General features: G+C 46.1%; 2 protein-coding genes across 2 annotated transcripts; one reads left to right on the forward strand and one right to left on the reverse strand.

Annotated features, from left to right (window-relative positions):
- The first annotated feature begins 4514 nt into the window (after positions 1–4514).
- Positions 4515–6602, forward strand: LOC310933656 (uncharacterized protein). The gene is made up of 3 exons (XM_083897191.1): positions 4515–4541; positions 6001–6396; positions 6496–6602. Exons 2-3 carry the CDS (start codon positions 6006–6008, stop codon positions 6546–6548), a joined length of 444 nt encoding a protein of 147 aa, XP_083753317.1. The 5' UTR covers positions 4515–4541; positions 6001–6005; the 3' UTR covers positions 6549–6602.
- A 1315-nt stretch (positions 6603–7917) lies between these two features.
- On the reverse strand, positions 7918–12659 carry shld2 (shieldin complex subunit 2; the record flags this gene model as incomplete). Its single annotated transcript, XM_083897498.1, is given in 11 exon segments — positions 7918–8099; positions 8207–8322; positions 8420–8421; positions 8424–8665; positions 8771–9001; positions 9495–9641; positions 9741–9938; positions 10025–10132; positions 10458–10608; positions 10694–11433; positions 12479–12659. Coding segments are annotated over 11 exon segments (2298 nt in total).
- Between the last annotated feature and the right edge of the window lie 967 nt (positions 12660–13626).

Genomic DNA, 13626 nt, shown 5'->3' on the forward strand with positions numbered 1-13626 from the left:
ATTCATAATTATTATTCAATATTATGAATTTCAAGAACATTTTACTGCTTTGAAAACTGAACTGAAATACTAGTGAACGTCTGACACTGAACTGAAATACAAGTGAACGTCTGACACTGAACTGAAATACAAGTGAACGTCTGACACTGAACTGAAATACAAGTGAACGTCTGACACTGAACTGAAATACAAGTGAACGTCTGACACTGAACTGAAATACTAGTGAACGTCTGACACTGAACTGAAATACTAGTGAACGTCTGACACTGAACTGAAATACTAGTGAACGTCTGACAATGAACTGAAATACTAGTGAACGTCTGACAATGAACTGAAATACTAGTGAACGTCTGACACTGAACTGAAATACTAGTGAACGTCTTGACAGAAGAAAGAAACTCAACTCGTCCAAATCAAACAAATAATTGTGATTAATGACGTCAAACATTAACAGGCCTGAATCTGTGTGAATGTGTGAACGTATGAATGTGTGACTGTGTGAACGTATGGATGTGTGAACGTGTGAACTTGTGAACGTATGTATGTGTGAATGTGTGACTGTGTGAACTTGTGACTGTGTGAACTTGTGAACGTATGAATGTGTGAAAGTGTGACTGTGTGAATGTGTGACTGTGTGAATGCACTTTTATGACAAAAGTAAAAGGAACCACAGACACATCAAAGAGAACAAAAATGTTGTGATGAGTCACAACATTTTTAGGATTCATGTGACAGGAGACACACACACACACACCACACCCTGACACACACACACACACACACACACACACACAGACCTGTGTGACAGGTTGAACATGAGCGACTCACCTTCAGGGCGTGACCAGAGGGCGTCGCCCTGAAGGTGACAGCGCCGTCACCGCGGCTATAAGACCTAGCATTTGTGTCCACACACACAAACACACACAACTGCAGCCATGGACAAATATATCCCAAAGATCGCAGGTGAGTGAACGACTGTGATCGTCTGTGATCGTCTATGTCTGTGATCGACTGTGAACGACTGTGATCGACTGTGATCGTCTGTCTGTGAACGACTGTGATCGTCTGTGATCGTCTGTCTGTGATCGACTGTGATCGTCTGTGATTGACTGTGAACGACTGTGATCGACTGTGATCGTCTGTGTCTGTGAACGACTGTGATCGACTGTGATCGTCTGTGATCGACTGTGTCTGTGATCGTCTGTGTCTGTGATCGACTGTGATCGACTGTGATCGTCTGTGATCGACTGTGTCTGTGATCGACTGTGATCGTCTGTGATCGACTGTGATCGTCTGTGTCTGTGATCGACTGTGTCTGTGATCGACTGTGATCGTCTGTGATCGACTGTGATCGTCTGATCATCTGTGATCGACTGTGTCTGATCGTCTGTGATCGACTGTGATCGTCTGTCTGTGAACGACTGTGATCGTCTGTGATCGTCTGTCTGTGATCGACTGTGATCGTCTGTGATCGTCTGTCTGTGATCGACTGTGATCGTCTGTGATCGTCTGTCTGTGATCGACTGTGATCGTCTGTGATCGACTGTGAACGACTGTGATCGACTGTGATCGACTGTGATCGTCTGTGATCGACTGTGTCTGTGATCGACTGTGATCGACTGTGATCGTCTGTGATCGACTGTCTGTGATCGTCTGTGTCTGTGATCGACTGTGATCGTCTGTGATTGACTGTGTCTGTGATCGTCTGTGTCTGTGATCGACTGTGATCGACTGTGATCGTCTGTGATCGACTGTGTCTGTGATCGACTGTGATCGTCTGTGATCGACTGTGATCGTCTGTGTCTGTGATCGACTGTGTCTGTGATCGACTGTGATCGTCTGTGATCGACTGTGATCGTCTGATCATCTGTGATCGACTGTGTCTGATCGTCTGTGATCGACTGTGATCGTCTGATCATCTGTGATCGTCTGTGTCTGTGATCGACTGTGATCGTCTGATCAACATGTTGTTGATTGACGGCTGTGGCTCCGCCTCCTCCGTCACTGTTAAACGACTGTAACAGTGTGATGTCATCAGGTGAACAGGAAGTGATCAGCTGTTTGATCTGCAGGGGACCTCGCACAGGATAAAGTGGAAAGTTTATTTAGTAACTTTATGGGAGGAGGAGGAGACGAGGACAAGGACAAGGACAAGGACGAGGACAAGGACAAGGGAGGAATCCTAGAAAACGTGATGTCCTTGGTCCCTGGAAAGAAAGACGAGGACGGAGGAGGTGAGTTATTATTATTATTATTATCACAATTATTATTATTTTGATTATCATTATTACTATTGTGATAATTTGTATTATTATTATTATTATATTATTATTAATATGAAAATTATTATAATGATTATTATTATGATTATTATTATTATTATTATTCAGCTTTTGTTCCTGGAATCAGAAAAAACCTCAGACAAAAAAAGTTCAGACACTCAGACTCAGACGTAAAAATCCAACGTGACTTAATCCGATCGTCTTCCGCTCAGCGATCACGTGACTCCGCCCCACAAATCCGATCACTTCTTCTCGCGGTTCATTCCTCGCGACACATTTGTTGCACATTCATGTCGGTTAACGACGCGCAACAGTCGATGGATTTCATCGCTCGTTTGATCGCTAAATAAACACAAACACACGTACACTCGCAGATGTTGCTGAAGAACTGGAGCGGATCCGGAGCGGAGCCTTGAGGAACTCAGTGAGCCAGTTCTGCTCCTTTATTCACGATAACTTTGACAGGGGGCGCTGTGCTCATCTCAGCTGGACAGATCACACGAGCACAGTTTTAGAGTCTCAAACGTACTTAGAGTTACGGTAATAACGTAAACGTGAGGAGCGCAGGGTTAAGTTTGACTGTTGTTAAGCCATTCATCCACAAGAGGGCAGCGCAAGGTCAAGTTCTTCCGTGTCGGAGCATACGACAAGGTTTTCATAGTTTTTTTTTTGCTGCCGTTCTTCCTCATATCCGTTGTCTCTGGACGACACTGCCCCCCGATGGCCTCCACAGGTACTGTTCTGTTGCGTCTGTGCGTGTTAGCGCTGTTTGACCAGAGAACTTCGTGATAGAAGCACACGTTTCCATGGTTACCGAGCGAGAGAGAGAGAGAGAGCGCCACCAGCTGACTGAAAGGTGTCATAACAGTCGACCTGAACACCTTCATCTGTGTTTTTCTCTCACAGGACTCGCAGGATTTGGAAATGCGGTGAAAGGATTCTTGGAATAAACCCCACAGCGCCACCCACCTCCAGCCCGAGGAGCAGCAGCTGCTGCATTTAAATTTTAAAACATGTGATTTGTTTGTTGTCCTCAGAATTAAATAAAATACATTTAAAATATGAGACTGAACTGGTGACGTCATTATTCTGCCATTTATCCCTTTAGTGTTACAATTTACCATGTTATTATAATTATTATGATATTAATAATGTTATTATTATCAATATTATCATGTTGTGGCTTTATCTCAGTGTTAAACTGAAGTTTGTAAACCACTCACTCTCCCACACCAAAGTCCACAGAGAAAACCAGTGATTTTAGCTCACAGGGACACAGGAGCTGCTGGTCCTCTGCTGCCTCGTGTGGTCACTTTGTGTCACTGAGTTAAGTCTAAAGTAAATATTTTAAAAGCCGAATTCACTAAAATAAGTCATTGTTAGTTAGTGATGGAGGCAGCAGTGACACAGAGTGACCACACGAGGCAGCAGTGGATCAACAACTCCTGTGAACTCCTGTGTGCTGTGATGTTAAAATCACTGGTTTACTCTATGGACTTTGGTGTGGGAGAGTGAGTGACTTTGGTGTGTGAGAGTGAGTGACTTTGGTGTGAGAGAGTGAGTGACTTTGGTGTGGGAGAGTGAGTGACTTTGGTGTGAGAGAGTGAGTGACTTTGGTGTGAGAGAGTGAGTGACTTTGGGAGAGTGAGTGACTTTGATGTGTGAGAGTGAGTGACTTTGGTGTGGGAGAGTGAGTGACTTTGGTGTGGGAGAGTGAGTGACTGAAAGCCTGGGGAGGAGGATGCTGGTAGGGGTTAGCCACCAGGGGGCGACTCCTGAACTGGAGTCTGAGGTCAAACGTTAGAAGACGTGTGTGTGTGTGTGTGTGTGTGTGCGCTACTTACAGGCAAATAAACAATTTTAGTGAACAAATCTTCATTTATTAAATTAAATTAAATTAAATCAAATCAAATTAAATTAAACTATTGATCCCGATGCCAGCAGGGGGAGACAAAGGTGAACCCGGGGTTGTTCATGAACTACACACACACTGACAGCACCGTCGCGCGCACGCGCACACACACACACACACACACTGACACAACACAGTCACGCCCGCACACATACACACACACACACACACACACACACACACACACAGACACACAGACAGGTGGAACAGGTTCTTCCTGTCAGTGGAAACACCTTACCCTCAACAATGAACACACACACACACACACACAGACGGCGACAGCGAGGACGACAACACGACAACATCAGCTGCGATGTCATTTTCAGGATTTATCGCAAAGAAGATCGGTGAGTGAAGGACGTGTGAGAGTGTGTGTGTGTGAGTGTGTGTGTGTGTGTGTGTGTGAGTGTGTGTCAGATTAACGTAAATAATCTGAATAATCTCAGGATGAAATTGATGAAAAGTCTCCTCAGTAAAGTTCATCCAGGGTTAGCCTAACCCTGGTTAGCCTAAGCTTGTTTAGCCTAAGCTTGTTTAGCCTAACCCTGGTTAGCCTAAGCTTGTTTAGCCTAACCCTGGTTAGCCTAAGCTTGTTTAGCCTAACCCTGGTTAGCCTAAGCTTGTTTAGCCTAAGCTTGTTTAGCCTAACCCTGGTTAGCCTAAGCTTGGTTAGCCTAACCCTGGTTAGCCTAAGCTTGTTTAGCCTAAGCTTGTTTAGCCTAACCCTGGTTAGCCTAAGCTTGTTTAGCCTAACCCTGGTTAGCCTAAGCTTGTTTAGCCTAACCCTGGTTAGCCTAAGCTTGTTTAGCCTAAGCTTGTTTAGCCTAACCCTGGTTAGCCTAAGCTTGGTTAGCCTAACCCTGGTTAGCCTAAGCTTGTTTAGCCTAAGCTTGTTTAGCCTAACCCTGGTTAGCCTAAGCTTGTTTAGCCTAACCCTGGTTAGCCTAAGCTTGTTTAGCCTAACCCTGGTTAGCCTAAGCTTGTTTAGCCTAACCCTGGTTAGCCTAACCAGGGTTAGCCTAAGCTTGTTTAGCCTAACCCTGGTTAGCCTAAGCTTGTTTAGCCTAACCCTGGTTAGCCTAAGCTTGGTTAGCCTAACCCTGGTTAGCATAAGCTTGATCTTAGTTGACAGTGAACAAAAGTTTGATCAGTTTTTCTCAAAGTAACAAAACTTTAGTAAAGAATGAACTGAAACTTTCTCTCAGAGGAAAAATTAACTTTAACTCATTTGTTTTTCAAATTTGAAGTCAAATAGAGCACTGAGCATGAATACATGAATACATGAACACATGAATACATGAATACATGAATACATGAACACATGAATACATGAACACATGAATACATGAATACATGAATACATGAACACATGAATACATGAATACATGAACACATGAATACATGAACATATGAATACATGAACACATGAATACATGAACACATGAACACATGAATACATGAATACATGAACACATGAACACATGAATACATGAATACATGAACACATGAATACATGAACACATACATAAGAATAACAACGAGCTCATTTTTAAATGATTTAAATCCATGTTTTTATAAACAATTATTTTAAGTGAAATATAATCAGGGCGGAGCCTGTGACGTACAGGGCGGAGACAGTAAAAGTACTGCATATAGTTGAAGTACTACAGTAGAAGTACTGTATCCAGTTAAAGTACTACAGTTAAAGTACTACAGTAAAAGTACTAATAAAGTCTAGTTGCTTGAGGACAAAGTTGACCTATTTTCAGTTAGTTGATGCTGTTGTGTGTTGTGTGTGTTGTGCAGGAGGCATGGTGCAGGACATGGTGGAGGACGCTCTGACTGGAGACAAAGACAAAGACAAAGACGAAGACGACAAAGACAAAGACAGCGGAGGATTCCTGTCTTTTTTCAAGAAAGACGACGACGAGGACGACGAGAAGAAGAAGAAGAAGAAGGGAGGATTGTTCTCGTTTGGAGACGACGACGACGACAAGAAGAAGAAAGACGACGACAAAGGAGGATTCTTCTCAAACATCTTTGACAAAGACGACGACGACAAAGGGAAGGAGAAGAAATCTGGATTCGCCGGTCTCTTCAGTGAACAACAGGCAGGGGGCGCTGTTGCTGCTTCTGCTGCAGGGCAGGAGGAGGAGGAGGGAGGAGCTGCAGGGCTTCAAAATGTGGGAGTCAGTGACGGAGGTTTGTACGATGTCTTGTACGATGTCTTGTACGATGTCTCGTTGGTCTCTCGATGAAGTGTTTGAATATTTCTGCGATGGTCGTGTTTTGTCTCCTCAGATTTGTTCAGCGACCTGATGGACGTCGCACAAGAGACGTCCAAAGGAAACTAAAGTCCAGACCGACATCGCAACTTTCTGGACGGACGATAAATTGATCAGCGAGGGTCCAACGAAGTCACGAAGAAACTGGTCTGAACGCAGCTAAACGTCGCTAACCCAAAAACCACGCAGGTGCGAACACTGCGTTCATCGTCTGTTAGCGCCCCCTTCTATTATTCGGTTGGCTAATGATATGCTAGTGATTAGCATTAGCCGTTAGCCCGTGTAGCACCCAAATGCGCTGAACGTTTGCTAATGTAAAGCTTCAGCTAACGCTAACGATGAAATGAAGTTTTTTCAAATAAACAAGAGAGCCGCCATTTTATTTCAACGTCAACAACAAACAGGAAGTAAATGGAAATGTTCGTTTGTTTCGTCCTGTACTGAAGCGTCAAGAGGACGACGTCCTGAATTTCCCCTGAGGACAAACATGTTTTGAAATAAAGATAAACATTTGACACTTAAAACTACTCAAGTGTGTTTTTATGGTTCTGAAATATTCAAAATACACATAAACCTCCTGACCTTTGACCTTAGCAAACAAATCACCTCTCAGAGGAGCTGTAGTGCTAAGGTTAGCTGTAGTGATAAAGTTAGCTGTCGTGCTAAAGTTAGCTGTAGTGATAAGGTTGCACTATAGCACAAAAGTTAGCTGTGGTGATAAGGTTAGCTGTCGTGCTAAAGTTAGCTGTAGTGATAAGGTTGAGCTATAGCGCTAAAGTTAGCTGTAGGGATAAGGTTAGCGGTAGTGATAAGGTTTAGCTGTAGTGATAAGGTTAGCTGTAGTGCTAAGGTTAGCTGTAGTGATAAGGTTTAGCTGTAGTGATAAAGTTAGCTGTCATGCTAAAGTTAGCTGCAGTGATAAGGTTGAGCTATAGTGCTAAAGTTAGCTGTAGTGATAAGGTTAGCTGTAGTGCTAAGGTTAGCGGTAGTCATAAGGTTTAGCTGTCATGCTAAAGTTAGCTGTAGTAATAAAGTTAGCTGTAGTGATAAGGTTGAGCTATAGCGCTAAAGTTAGCTGTAGTGCTAAGGTCAGCTGTAGTGCTAAAGTTAGCTGTCGTGCTAAAGTTAGCTGTAGTGATAAGGGTTAGCTGTAGTGATAAAGTTAGCTGTAGTGCTAAGGTCAGCGGTAGTGCTAAAGTTAGCTGTCGTGCTAAAGTTAGCTGTAGTGATAAGGGTTAGCTGTAGTGCTAAGGTCAGCAGTAGTGCTAAAGTTAGTTGTCGTGCTATAGTTAGCTGTAGTGATAAAGTTGAGCTATAGCGCTAAAGTTAGCTGTAGTGCTAAGGTCAGCTGTCGTGCTAAAGTTAGCTGTAGTGCTAAAGTTAGCTGTCGTGCTAAAGTTGTTCCTGCTGCTGTAAACAAACCTCGAGGTTTTCCTGATTATTTGCGATCAGTCGGTAACTGAAGGTCGAGCAGCGTGAAGTCCTGACTGAGGGGGGCGCTGTTCTCGTCGCACAGGAAGTGGCTCCTGATGGTGATAACGAAGGTTTTCTTTGGGAGGGAGACGAGGGCGTGGAGCCTCTCTGCTGCCACCTGGATGAGCTTCACCTGTGAGCCGGGAGCTAAGACACAGGTGAGAAAAGACTTCACTGATTGGCCGACAGCTGCTCCAACACACACACACACACACAGGTGAGGGTGGGCGGAGTCTAACCTAACAGCGTCTCACCTGAGCTCCTGTGGAGTTTATCAGGTGGAGATTGGAGGATTTTCTGCAGAGGAAGAGGAGGAGCCAGAACACACAGCTGACTATAGCCCCGCCCACTCACAGTCAGCACACCTGGCCTGTCAATCACACACACAATCATATATATATATATATTTTCCTAGCACAGACATAAAAACGTGCGTCTGCGTTTATGGCGGCGTTCACCTGTAGTACCAGCGTAGTACCGGCGTACACCAGTGAGGGGCAGGCAGGGGTAACAGGGGCTGTAAATGCCGTTGGCGTCGGTGGCGAGCTCGGCCGAGCAGCGACCGCAGCCGGCGTACGTCACGTCTCCGCTCAGCACCGCCAGGACGCCGTCCAGCGGCGTGGAGCTGTCCAGCAGCGGCCCAGGTGCATTCTGGGAGGACGGAGAGTTGTGGAAGCTGAAGGCGGCGACCTGGACTCTGAGCTCCACCACACCTGGAGAGAGAGAGAGAGAGAGAGAGAGAGAGAGAGAGAGAGAGAGAGAGAGAGAGAGAGAGAGAGAGCAGTGAGAGGAAGATCATGTGACCTCTGACCTCTGACCTCTGACCTCTTTGACCTCACACTGACCGCTGTATTTCTGCGACAGCAGCGTGTCCACGTCCAGCTCCACGCCGTCTCCCTCTGGACTGCGGCGAGGAGCGAGGAAGTCCCGCCGCCGCCGGTCAGCGAGGTCCAGCCGGTGGGCGGAGCTCCAGGGGGTGGAGTGGAGCTCTGGGAGGTCAGAGGTTAAACTGTCTCTCACCAGGAGGAAGTGGACGTCCCAGATGACTGCTGAAGAGGAAACAGGAGCTTTAATGTGTGTGTGTGTGTGTGTGTGTGTGTGTCTGTGTGTGTGTGTCTGTGTGTGTCTGTCTGTCTGTGTGTGTGTGTGTCTGTATGTGTGTGTGTGTCTGTGTGTGTCTGTGTGTGTGTCTGTCTATGTGTGTGTCTGTCTGTGTGTCTGTCTGTGTGTGCGTGTGTGTGCATGTGTGTGTGTGTGCATGTGTGTGTATGTGTGTGTGTCTGTATGTGTGTCTGTATGTATGTGCGCGTGTGTGCGCGTGCATGCATGTGTGTGTGTGCGTGCATGTGTGTGTGCATGTGTGTGCATGTGTGTTTGTGCGTGTCTGTGTGTGTGTGTGTGTGTGTCTGTATGTATGTGTGTGTGTCTGGGTCTGTATGTGTGTGTGTGTGTGTGTGTGTGTCTGTATATCTGTGTGTGTGTGTGTGTATGTGTGTCTGTATGTATGTGTGTGTGTATGTGTGTGTATGTGTGTGTGTGTACTTTTGTCTGCACTGAAGCGAGGCAGCCAGTCCACAGCAGCTCCCCACAGCAGCAGCGCCCCCTGGTGTCCACCGGGCTGCTCCACGGTCACAACAGCCTTCAGCTGAACGGCCGACCTCCAGCGAGACTCCGCCTCTCCACGCCACTCTGACAGACGGACATGAGGAAGACACGCCCCCCAAGAAATGTGTCTCAGTAAACAATGTTCAGGTGGGCGGAGTGACATAGCCCCGCCCACAGACTCACCTGTGCTCAGGTGTGTGTGTGTGACTCGCAGCAGCGCGTGAACCAGCGTGTTGACTCTCAGTGACCACAGGGTGGCGTAAGGGAGGCGGTTCAGGTCCTGAGGAGGGCGGCGACACACAGACGCCAGCAGAGGGCGCCGCTCACGGATAAATGCACACAGACGACTGAGAGAGCGAGCATCTACGACATGGGGAGGGGCTGGAGAGAGAGAGAGGGGGGGGGGGGGGGAGGGGATGAGGGTGGAGGACGTCACAGCTGATTGGTCGACAGACGGGGGTTCGTACCCGGTGGTGAAGTGGACGCTGTGATCTGTCCGAGGGTTAGAAGTTTACTGCTGAAGGTCGACTGCAGCACGGTCTCTCCTCTCCACTTGTCCTCGTTCACCTGCAGGCCTGAACAACAACAACATAAACAATGACGACAACAACAACAACATAAACAACATCATCATCATCATGTTAGGGACCAACACTGAGAGACATCTATCTATAGAGCAAGTTGCGTCTGTCATTTTTAATTAGCATTAGCGTAGCTAGATGTTGTGACTGTCATGTGATCATGAAATGATCCATTTGCTCTGATGCACTTTGACAGTGAGCTGTCACCAGTTTAAGAGGAACCAAAGACGGAGGACGTTACTCATACATTCATACATTCATACATTCATACATTCAAACATTCATACATTCATACATTCATACATTCATACATTCATACCTGTGATGAGCAGAATGTCTCCAGGACTCACAGTCAACGCCCAAAACGCCGCCCGCCGCCAAAGAACCACCTTCATCTCGACGTCCGACTCATCCGTCACCACGATGGACGCCAGAGGGACAAAAGTCCCCGAGGACGGACCGGACTTCACCTGCAAGATTTAAAACATGAACTGATGTTCAGTAAAGTTCCTTCCCGTTTCTGGACAGTGAGAGGGGGCGGGGCTAACGTCTCACCTTGACCTCTTTCAGGTGACAGGGATGAACCGCGGCCACCAGAACCGAGAACCTCGGCCCTGGTTTGAGACACCGGACCAGAGGTGTGGTGGAACAGCGGAGCGCGGCAGCGCCGCCGCGGTTCATTGGCGTCTCAGATTTGCGAGCTTTCTTACCACTCGGGGATTTGGTGGAAGAGCGAGGGTCAGTTGCGGTCTCCGCCTCCTGGGAGCAGAGCACGCCCCCTGCAGTGGCCTCCAGGACGACGCCCCCTTGTGTGACCCGCGGCGAGGTTGAGCAGATTTGGCTGAAGAGCTCGGCGGAGGCGCCGGGTGACGGCGTGACGGGGCTGAACAGCTCCGGCGTGCTGGAGGAGACGGAGGGCGGAGTCTGGGTGTGTTTGGGCGGGGTTTGAGGAGGTGGAGCTTTTTCTGGGCTGAGTGCTGATTGGATGCGTCGGCTGCCTCTCAGGATTAAAGCCTGACTCAGCGTCCAGGTGGACAGGAACTGAGTCTGTGAGCACAGAGGAGGATCTGCTGGAGATGGTTTATGATGACGTTCAGGATCAGGATCAGGATCAGGATCAGGATCAGGTTGAGCGTCAGGGAAGCAGCCGTTCAGATACTCATGAACAGAAGCAAAACACTGATCCTCCTTCTCAGGAGCTGATTGGTCCTCCAGCGTCTCCAGTATCTCAGGAGTCTTTTCAGCATCGTAATCCCAGCTCGTTCGTTCTTCTTCTTCCTGCTCTTCAGCAGAACCTGCTTAAGAAAGAAATCCAAGAATCCAAGAAAAAAACGTGGATTGAAATATTTGTATTTTCCAGACCATTGGTTCTCAAAGTGCGGCCCGGGGGCCAATGGCGGCCCGCAGAAACATTTCTGGCGGCCCCGCAATGAATTACAGTTGATAGTTTTAATCCAGGAGCGACTGAGCTTGTTAAATGTTTATTGGACATTATTGGATACAGACCAATAAGTGTAAACAAAAATTAAATTTTAGTGTATTATTAGGTAATAAGCTGGTAATAAGCAGGTAGTTACAGCCCCCAATTACTAGCTATTTACCCAGTAAATATATGGTAACAGAAATGTGTTACTTGGTATTAACCTGTAATTAGAAGGTAAGAACAATGGCCAAAATACTGGGTAATTACCCAGTAAATTATAAAGCTTTATTATATTAATGCTTAAATTACATTATATTAACGCTTATATTACTTAACGCTAAACTGTAGAACTGCAATCTGGTCATTAACATTATTACAAATGGGATTTATTTCTGTTTTTTTCCTTTGGCGACCCTCAGGTATCAGAACTTTGAGAACCCCTGTTCCAGACTCTTCCAGGTTCCAGGCATCAACAAACACGGCGACCACTGAAAACCTTATTTTATTGTTCTTGATACGGAAACGACTGAAATGAACGTGGATTTGACGGCGGTGAGACGTAAAGACCAGTGAATGCAAGTGGTCATATTAATGCGGATATTACTCATTAGTTACGTATTTGTACTTTATTACGTTACAACACTGGTGTGAATGTAACAGACATTTGTTTTTATTTAAAAGTTACATACTACAGCTTAAAGGTGAAGTAAGTAGTTTATAGTGCCATCTAGAGGAGAGGCTGAAATTTACAACAAAGAACTGCTCCTCTGCTCACCCCCTCCCTTCCCTGAGCGCTACGGTGTCCTCAGCGGGTCAAATGTCGTTAAATATGTCGATAAACCCATAAATACTACACAGTGTCCCTTTAAAGAAACAACAACAGAAAATAAAGAAATCTCTTTTCCTGAAGGTCTCACCTGTCGCAGGCCTCAGACGTCCATCTCTCCAGGTGAGCTCCAGGTGACTCCACCCAGCAGGGGGAGGAGCCTCACGCTCCTGCCCAGCTTCAGACACCGAACCTGGGCCAAAGGAGGGCGGAGCCCCCAGGAAGACGTGGATCTTCTGCCGCTCGCACATGCTGAGTGTCACATTGGTCATATTTAGATATTATATCACTTCTCATCACTTAGCTACTTTAGCTTAGCATTAAGTTAGATTTGGTTAGCAAGAACAGTAGAAACAGCTAGTGGAGCTTATTATGAAAAGGGTAAATTGCCAGTTTACCTTAGCAGGTAGAGTGAAAATAGATTGATTAGCTTAACAGACAGAGTGCTAACTGCTAACTTAGCTATTATGAAGTGAAAATGGCTAATTTGCTGATCATTAAGAGTGGAGATATACAGTTTAGCTTAGCAAAAAGAGTAAAAAAAGGGAAATTGTTAGTTTGGCTTAGCTTTAAGAGTGGATACTGTTTAGCTTAGCATGGAGAGTGGACACGGGGGTAAAAATAGCTAGTTTAGTTAACGTGATGTGTGGGAATAGCTTGATTAGCTTAGCATTGAGAGTAGAAAATGGTAACTTGCTACTTTAGTCTCACATAAGGAAAGGAAACAGTTAGTTTAGCTTAGCATGAAGAGTAGAGGTGAGCTAGTTTAGAGAGCTTAGAGCGACATGTGTAAACTGCTAATTTAGCTTAGCATAGAGAACAAACGTTTCCATTAAAACTGCGATCAGTGATGTAGAAACACTGCAGAGACGCTACGCTCTGAAACCGCCTACGACAAGAGGGTTCCCCAACACACACACACACACACACACACACACACACACACACACACCTGACCTGGAGGTCAAAGGTCATGGGAGCAGGAGACAAACGTGTGGTTTTCAGTGTCAGAACGTGACGGTGATATGTTTCACAGCTGTGAACAATAACAACACTAAATGTTCCCTCCTCCAATCACAGAGCAGCATTCTGGGGGAGGAGGTGATGGTGAGTCCACCTCAAACCTCAGGCTCTGTTTGATTTAATGAAGGTCAAGTCATCTACACTTAAGTCTGCGATAGTGACGTACAAAAGGCTCAAGGTACAGGAAACTGTTTATTAACCACTTACTCTCCCACA

Source organism: Microchirus variegatus (assembly GCF_963457635.1).
Source record: "Microchirus variegatus genome assembly, chromosome: 11".
Classification (NCBI taxonomy): domain Eukaryota; kingdom Metazoa; phylum Chordata; class Actinopteri; order Pleuronectiformes; family Soleidae; genus Microchirus; species Microchirus variegatus.